Source organism: Lucilia sericata, unplaced genomic scaffold (genome assembly GCF_015586225.1).
Source record: "Lucilia sericata isolate MDLA Ls3-8-SP2 unplaced genomic scaffold, ASM1558622v1 Contig000717F_arrow, whole genome shotgun sequence".
Classification (NCBI taxonomy): domain Eukaryota; kingdom Metazoa; phylum Arthropoda; class Insecta; order Diptera; family Calliphoridae; genus Lucilia; species Lucilia sericata.
The window spans coordinates 43811-53592 of record NW_023994718.1 but is presented as its reverse complement, the minus strand read 5'-3'; the positions used below and the strand labels follow the sequence as shown (position 1 = coordinate 53592).

Below are 9782 nucleotides of genomic sequence, written 5' to 3'. Positions count from 1 at the left end.
TTATTTATAAATTATATTAAAAATTTGCCTAAATACAGTCTCGTTACAAAATTGAATTTTATTTACACTTGGTTATAGCTGCTTTTGTTATAGTTGTAGTTGTTTTTGTTTTGAGTTTTTATTATTAAATACCAAAAACTTAATGTTTTCTCGCTCGTGCTTATGACTGAAGAAAACAAATATTAAATTGAGTTTTTTTATGTTAAATACGTTAAATGCTAAATGAGAAGACGAAAAAAAAACAAAATTAAACTAAAATTGTATTTAACAACAAGAAATGCAATTAAATACACGCAAAGCAGCACAAAAACAACTACAACAACAACTACAACAACAGTAAAGTATAAAGTTTTTTAAGGCTTTTAATGATGATCGCCATAATTACCGTTACAAGCTTTAAACCACCATTGTGCTAACAATCAACAATGATTGGTGGGCTTTTCAACGCCTTTTTTTGGAGAGAATAAGAGTGAACAGCATAGCAATAGAGTGTTATGGTTTGGGTAATAGGTATAAAAGAGAGAAAGAGTGTGTGTAAGAGTTTAAGTAAACAAAAGAAATCATTGTTTTTTTAGTGGGGGGAAACGGAAATATGTTAGTGGTTGAACGTTTCTAGCTTGTGGATATTAAAAGGTAAAGAAATGTTTTTAGTCACTTGCGTTCTCTTTCTTATGCTTACCAATGTGTTTGTTGTTGTTGTGTACGGTTTAGTATGAGTTGTAAGTGTGTGTGTGAGTTGTTGTTATGCTAGTTTAAGGCTTGTTTGTTGCTGTTGTTTACGCTGTTTGCCTTATCGTTCGTTTTGTTCGGTGGTTATATGAGATTTTTTGATTGCCAGACTTGCCTGCCTGTTAGTGGACTAACTGACTGAATGAATGTGTGTGTGTGTGTAAATATGTTCGAGATACATAAATGACGTCCTAAGTTTAACCACCGACAAACAAGACACGAATATTTAAACCTTAACGTGCCAGAGCAGCCAGCAGCAGCTAACAACCTCAAACTAACTTATAGATACATTCAAACAAACACATTTATAAACTAACAACCACCACCAACAACAACAACAACATGTTCTCATACCCATTCTACCAAACATTCATACAGCCATATGTCTGCTGCTAAACAACACAACAACAGCAACAACAACATTGGGAAAAAACTAAAAAAACCAAAACAAGAAAATCAACTTGTCTAGTTAGCAATCTTCAATCTAGTTTCGAACAGTTGACTGTGAAACATCGAGTGGAAAGGTCCTACTCTATTGGATTTTTTTCGGTTTTTTTTTCTACTTGTAATTTTTCGAAAATTGTAACTGATTGTCGTATATCATCATCATTATTAACAACAACAATATATTTAAACATCATCGTGTTTATTCGTTAGTTGGATATAGAATATATTCGAGAGCCTAGTGTTAACAAGAAAATAAGATCATATAACATTAATAATAACAACAATAACCAATACACATATAAAATCGAACAACATAACAACAACAACAAAAAACTGTTACAATTTGTGAGCAACATTAAAAAAAACACAAAGAGAAAAAGACTTGAGTCAAATTGAGCAATGATTGCGCTTTGATTGATTTTAGTATGTGGTGAACAGTAAACGAGACAAGACGTTAAAACGGTCGTGTGTTTTTTGAAAAATAAAAAAAAACTTAGTGTATTATAAACATAAAAGAAAATATATTAATAATTTTCAATTATTAAATAACAATTAATTAAAAAAAATTTAATTGAAAGCAAAAATAAAAAACTGTGTAAATTTGTTTAAGTGTTTTTAACAAAAAAAAAAAAAAAAAAAAAATCCCCTTTGAACTTAGTGTAGTTCTTAGACTATGCTTTGTCCACCCACCATGCGTCCCGCCAGTCCTGCAGAATCTGAAATTTCAGTGGGCGGTGCCCCCAGCCCTTTGCCTCAAACACAAAATCGCTCTGCCATTGATTTATTGCATCAGCAACAACAGTTAATCTTACAGCATCAACATGCAGTGGCCGCCGCTGCTGCTGCTGGTTTAACACGTGCCGCTGCCGTCGGTACAGTGCCAGAGGAATATTTTCAACCTTTAAAACGTTTAAGAATGTCCGCAGATGCTGAAAGTTTAAAAGAAAGATCTCCCAGTCCAGTGCAACAGCAGAATTCCAACTCTAATACCGGCAATACAAAATCCAACCTGGAGGGTGTTAAAAGTTTTTCCATAGCCGATATTTTGGGTCATGAAAAACGTGATAGCTCTTCTGTATCACCACCTCCCAGCGCCACACAAAGAACCTCTACCGGTTTACTACAGCCCCGGACAGAACCTTTGGATATAGTGACGGGAGCTCATCCAGCGGCCATGTTATTACCCGGTTCAGCTCATGTGGTAAGACCCTGGGATCATTTATTGGGTCCCATGCCTGTAAGACCATTCATACCCTCCGCATTGCTACACTACGAACAAAGATTGGCTTTGGACTATCATCGCCAATTGCAGGAACACTTTAATGCTCAGGCCCAATTGTTAAGACACATGAATGGCATGGATATTATTCCCTCAGAGAGTGGTAGTGAACGTAGTAGTTCTGCTGCTAGTGATTGTTGTTCACCGGAAATTAATCGTTCTTCGGGAGATTTACATACACGTCATTCTCCTCAATCCTCACAGGAAAGATCTCAACATAATAGTAGTAATGGTGGTGCTAGTGGAGCTAATGGCTCCTCTAATGGTGGTAATGGTGCAGCAGCCTCTACGAGTGGCGGTAAAACGAAACCTAATGGCACTCCTTTGGATGCTTTATTTCAAATGACCACCAAAGATTTTGATGAAGAACAAGGTAGGTTGTCGGATAATTTTAAGTTTTTAAATTATAAATTAAAAAATTTTGAGAAAACTGAAGTTGTAGCGTTACAAAAGTGGGTTTTTCAAAGAATAAATAAATTAGTTGTTTTAACGCGTTAATAAGCTTATGGAAAAGCTTAACGATTCTTCTAAAGTTCCTAATTCTTTTAGTTAAAAAAATCTTCAAAAGTAGTTTCTTAAAAAGATAACAAATAAATTCTCGAGTTGAAATGCTTTTAAAGGAGCTTTATATAGTTTAATTAGAAGCTTTAAAGCTCCTCACTTGTTTATGATGATTTAACAGGAGCTTGATGCGCTTTAACGAAAGTTTTACCTGAGCTTTAAAATACTAGTACTAACTTTAGTTTATAAACAAGTTAACAACGATTCAACGAAAGCTTACACTTAGTTCAATGAAAGTTTAAGAAGCTTTAAAGGCGTTTGTAAAGCTTTTAGAAAAGCTTTCAATTTCTACTATGAAGCTTTAAGCACTTTTCAAACTTTTATTAACTTTAGTTTGAGAATTCCTCTCGATTATGTAAATTTGTACTAACTTTAGTTTATAAACAAGTTAACAACGATTCAACGAAAGCTTACACTTAGTTCAGTGAAAGTTTAACAAGCTTTAAAGACATTCATAAAGCTTTTACTAAAGCTTTCAATTTCTACTATGAAGCTTTAAGCTCTTTTCAAATTTTTTTAACTTTAGTTTTAAAATTCCTCTCGATCATTTAAATTTTATTTAAATTAAATGTAAAAGAATTGCTGTTACACATTTTATACCTCAACACTTGTGATAAATGTAATTTTAAATTAATTAATGTTAAATTAACATCAAACAATGTGTGTGTATGTGCGGGTCCAACGCACAAAATTAAGATAAAATAATAATGAACTATAAAAATAAATGAGAAATGTCAAATAATAAGACACAATGCCATTTACCTTTTGCTGTTTACTTGACAGCTAATTTAAATTTAACAAAAAAAAGAGAAATCATTATACTAAGACTGATAAATAACTTAATTTAATTGCTTAAATAAAGATATTTAAAAAATTTAAATTAAAACAAAATGCAAACAACAAAAAAAAAAATGTCTCACGATGCCAAAAACATATTATTTCAAAAATATAAAATAAAATGAAATATTTGAAATTTATACACAAAAATAAATATTTAAAAAAAGCCACAAAATATTAAATAAATTAAATAAAATTAATTTGAATGCTAAACATTTTTGTTACGCACTGTATAAATAGCTAAAGCTTATATTTAGTTTAGTTATTTTTCAATATTTTTTCTTGTAAATTTCAAATTTATTAAATTAGTAATTTTCTTAAAAAATTAGATAACAAATAATTAGTTTTTCCCTTTTTTTTTAAATTGATAAAAAAAATAGAAACAGAAACACTTAATAAGTTTAACTGCTAAATAACAATAATGACATTGACTGTTTTTCAAGAATGTGTGTTATGTTAATGACATTTTTGTGCATTTTACAAATAAATTACTTTTCCACCCAAAACACAAATCAATTACTTATGAAAATGAAAATTTCAACAGAATTTTATTTTTGTTAAAACTAAGTACTAGCACGTTATACCCCAGAGACTTGGCTTAACAAACACAAAAACTCTAAATGAGAAATATTTTAATTATCTATATTAAAATTTATGATTTTATAAAGAAATTTCTTTTTTAAAAAATTATCATAAAACATTGAAAATAAAAATCATATTTTAAAACCCACCAGACATTAAGGCTCCTAAAAACAAGATAAACACAATTCCTGGAATAGATGAAAAAAAAATTGAAACATTTTAAAACAAATGTTTACAAGTGTTTTCTTAAGAATATTAAATTTAATTTTTACTTATATTTATCATTATTAAATATATCTTTTAAAATACTTCAACGGACTTGTAATCAAATTTCAAATTATTTATTTTATTGACATTCAGCCAGACATGTGACAAATACAAACCAAAACAAAACTCCTTTTTAACGAATAGAAAGAAACCTTTAGTAAAGTACTTGAGTAAGTACTTGACATAAATTAGTTAATGACTGAGATTAGTTTAGAAGGGGAGTGTAGTAGAGTTTTGTTTTAAGTAGGGAATAATGAATTTAGTCGTGAACAAGTATTTGTTTTGTCTTTTGGGAAAGTGGTTTAAGAGGTTTTGAATTACGTAAACGAAACAAATGTTTTCAATGATTAAGGGATAGTAAGGGGAATATGTTTTAATAAATAAGATTAAGATAAAGGTCAGAAGAGTGCAGCTAAGTAGATAGAGAAAAGATTTTAAAATATGTAAGTTTTCAAAAATCTTTAATTTATAAAAATTTCGTTATAGTAAATATTTTGGCAAAAAAGTACTTTTTTCAAAAGTTTTGTACCAGATTATCATATTTTACTATGATTTCTAAAAGCCCCCATACACAGAGGGAAAAGGAAATATACACGTCTGGTACCAAATTGACACCAAAGAGTTTATAATTTTTCAATAACATCCGTTAACAAAGTACATATGTATATACATACGTACGACAACACTATGTTAACGCAACGTTGTCAACATTGCAACAATTCGTTGTCGAAATCTAAATTTTATACACATCAGTTATCTAAATGTTGACAAACGTGATAAGCTCACTATAGGCCACGGATTGTTTGTCAATAGTGAGCTCACCACGTTTGTTAACATTTAGACAACGGATGTGTATAAAAGTTAGATTTCGACAACGAATTGTTGCAATGTTGTCAACATTACATAGTGTTGTTGTACGTATTTATATACTTTGATAACGGAAGGTTATCATTGAAAAATTATAAACAGTTTGGTGTCAATTTGATACCAGGCGTGTATATTTCCTTTTCCCTCTGTGTATTCGCAAACAACATTTTATTTTATAAATGGTTTATAAAACAAACGAAAAAAACGGAAAAAGTACAATTTATTTAATTAAACAAGTAAGAAAATACAGTCGGGCTTGGCCGACCATATGATACCCTACACCAGTTATGAATTTTAAATGTGATTTATTTATCTGCAATATAACCTTGTTTCCGATATATTTAAGCAAATAATGAACTAAAAGAGGTTTTATATGGGGGCTAGGGGCAAATATGGACCGATCCCGATAAAATTTTGTGATTATATTTATTTTTATATAACATTTATTTATGCTGAAATTCATTGCTTTATTGGTGTTTATATGTATGTATATGAATTTTGGACATTCAATTCATTTTCTGAAGGGGACTTTGTATGGGAGCTAGGGTCAAATGAGGCCCAATGTTTATGAAATTTGGCTTGTATAAAACTTATTTGTGCCACTTCTTATCGAGATACAGTTATATTAAACATAATTAAAGCTCAAAGGCCGCTTTCCTGGGGCATCTGTTGTACGGGGGCTAGATGAAATAATAGGACGATTTCTACCAAAGCGTGTGTACCAAATTTCATCCAATTTTATTGAAAATTGCGAACTGTAACTTGCGCACAAGGTTTACATGGAAAGCCAGCCAGACGGACGGATGGACAGACGGACACTAAAGTGGTGTAGGGTATAAAAAAGTATCCAATAAATCCTATGATGAATACAGTAGTTAACAATTTTATTAGATTTTTCACAATACTTTAAAATTTTTTATAACTTAACCTAACAAATTTTCCAAAAAATATAACAAATCTTTAACAAAAATCTTTAAATCCATAAAATTAAAAAGATAAACAACTATTCGTTATAAATATTGAAAAAACAAAACCTTTATAGCCCGAAAATTCCAGCTATTTTGTGAAGTGAAAACCAGCTCTTCGACACATACCAACCGAGCGAGTAATCAAATCAAACGGTAGCCAAAATAACAACAACAAAAGAAATCAGTTTATTTAACAACTATATGATTTTTAAAGCTTTTGAACTCAAGCCGCTTTTAACTTCAACAAAACAGAATCATATTAAACTATAATCAAAAAAAATTTCGAAAACAAAACAAATTTTAGAAGAGTATCACCTCCTCTTGTAGAAGCTTAACAAGCAAACAAAAACGTTGTTTCAAAATTAAACCAAAATTAATCAAGCTAAACATTAGACACTTGTGTATGCGTTTTTAAGATTTCAAGAAAAAAAAGGCTTAAGCTTAAAGTTTACAAAACATAGAGTTTTTAATCAAAAACAAGCAGCCGAATGTCTTAAATATGAAGAAATATTGACATTAAATCAAAAGTTAATTAATTACATTGAATGCAACTGCGTCAGCAGCAGCAGCAGCCTTAGCTGTAAACGGCATAAACATTAATCACTTGTCAATTGATAAATAATAAATGTAGGAAAACTAATAATAATTATTAACAAAATATGGCAAATAACAGGCAAGTGGCAAGTGTAAATTTATTGTCTAATGTAATTGGAAATATAATTAAGAAGGAATTTATCGATTAGGGGTATTCAGCTAAGGAAGTAAAAGCTTTTGCTATTAACATTAATTAATGTAAATAGTTAATACAATCAATCTGAATACCTCCCTTAATTATTATCTCTACTAACAATGACAAGATTTCAAGTACATTTCTTACTCAACAATTAGATAATTATTAAAACTCACTATTATTTAACAAGTAACGACGCCCTCAGTTCTCCTAAATGAAATGCATAAAATTAATGTCATTAAGAAAATATTTATTAAGTTTGTAAAGCTATTTACACTTTATAATTAATAATTAATAACCCAACAAACAATACTAATTCCCCTCTTTCTCTTCTTCTTCTTCCTCTTCTCATTTTAGATAAATCCCACTTGGATATCTTCTCAAATCGGCCACAACCGAAAAAGAAACGCAAATCTCGCACCGCTTTTACCAATCATCAAATCTTTGAATTGGAAAAACGTTTCTTATATCAAAAGTACCTGTCTCCAGCAGATCGTGATGAAATTGCTGCTTCGTTGGGGCTCTCAAATGCTCAAGTGATAACTTGGTTCCAAAATCGTAGAGCCAAACAAAAGCGTGATATTGAGGAATTGAAAAAAGATTTTGAAAGTGTTAAGGTATTCTCGGGTCATAAATCGTTTCTGGAAAACGTCAATGATCTAAGTATACTAAAGAAAAAGCCTTTGCATCCTGATGCTGCTGTAATGGAGGGTTTGGCGGCAGCAGCTGCCGCTGGTATGATGCCAGTAGTAACAGGACATCCCCCCACCAGCTCACTGCAAACACTATCTCCTCAGAAATGAAAACGTCTGCTAGCATTGCTCAAAAATAGGTTTGAGTACCAAAAAACAGCTCAGAAAAACAAATGAAACAAAGAAAACCGTTCTCTTTTCCATAAACCTTAAAAATTGCTGAAAATAATGCAATTTTCATCAAGGGTTTTTCTTCATAATAACAAAATCTTTAACAAATCATTCCTTTAACAACAACTAAAGAAAAGAGATAAGAACTTTAAACTCTTAAACACCAAAGAAAGCAGCAAGACAGCAAGTGAGCAAAATAACAATTGAGCATGAAAACAAAAACACAAAATGTTTAAGCTCTAGACAGAGTATAAAGCTTCCTATCAGCAGGCATAAAAACTTTTGATAAAAGTTATTTGTAAATAATTGTAATATAATTTAATTTATTTCTTTTGTTAATTCTAATATAATTAATATAGTTAATGTATAGAAAAAATATCTCAACAATTTAAAAAATAAAATTATTTGTATTATTAATATAAATTTTATTTAGCTTTTATTGATTAATTTTAAAAATAGCGTATTAAAAATAATGATTGTAAATATGTATTAAGAATAAGAAAAAAATTATACAAAATATTAAAAATAATAACTAAAAGAATAACAAAAATACAGAAAACCATTAAAACAAAAAATTAAAAAATATTAAATAATTGTGTTATTTTATTATTAAAAGGGATTAAAGTGATTAGTTTTTACGTGGTAATTGAAAAAGGTGGAGGTTGGATTTAGGCAATTAAAAATTGGTTGAAGTACAACTAAGTACTTAAACTAAGTACGAATAGAATTCAAATCAAGACCATTTTTGGATTATTCAATATTTTCCTTTATCAATCTTAAATCAACCCGATAATTGTCAAAATAAGAACATTAAGACGACTATGCAAAAAAGGCTAACATTAGGTACTTTCGTGGATGGATCCTTCATTGAATGCATTGTTTGGTTCTTACTTTAAGGAAAACCGTATCTACCGTTTTATTGAAACTGCTTAGTATTGATATGAGTAGGAATTGCTAAATTTTTTTAAGTGTAACATGACTTTTTGCCCTAAAGTTACAAATTTAGGTAAATTGAAAACAATTTAAGATCAAAGCCTTTCAAAATTTTAAACGTTTTCCAAACCATTTCCTAAACTATAGTATTCACTTAAACACCCAATGTAGTTAGTCTAGAATCTAGACTGTAGTCTATAGTCTAGTTTATAGTCTAGTCTACAGTCTAGTCTATAGTCTAGTCTATAGTCTAGTCTACAGTCTAGTCTATAGTCTAGTCTATAGTCTAGTCTATAGTCTAGTCTATAGTCTAGTTTATAGTCTAGTCTACAGTCTAGTCTATAGTCTAGTCTATAGTCTAGTCTATAGTCTAGTCTATAGTCTAGTCTATAGTCTAGTCTATAGTCTAGTCTATAGTCTAGTCTATAGTCTAGTCTAGTCAGTCTATAGTCTAGTCTATAGTCTAGTCTATAGTCTAGTCTATAGTCTAGTCTATAGTCTAGTCTATAGTCTAGTCTATAGTCTAGTCTATAGTCTAGTCTATAGTCTAGTCTATAGTCTAGTCTATAGTCTAGTCTATAGTCTAGTCTATAGTCTAGTCTATAGTCTAGTCTATAGTCTAGTCTATAGTCTAGTCTATAGTCTAGTCTATAGTCTAGTCTATAGTCTAGTCTATAGTCTAGTCTATAGTCTAGTCTATAGTCTAGTCTATAGTCTAG

At 30.1% G+C, this 9782-nt stretch overlaps 1 protein-coding gene across 1 annotated transcript; it reads left to right on the top strand.

Moving 5' to 3' along the window:
* The first annotated feature begins 1243 nt into the window (after positions 1-1243).
* On the top strand, positions 1244-8501 carry LOC119607611 (homeobox protein Hox-D9b). The gene is made up of 2 exons (XM_037961598.1): positions 1244-2828; positions 7625-8501. The coding sequence occupies exons 1-2, from the start codon at positions 1850-1852 to the stop codon at positions 8068-8070; spliced, it is 1425 nt and encodes a 474-aa protein (XP_037817526.1). The 5' UTR covers positions 1244-1849; the 3' UTR covers positions 8071-8501.
* The last annotated feature ends 1281 nt before the right edge of the window (positions 8502-9782 follow it).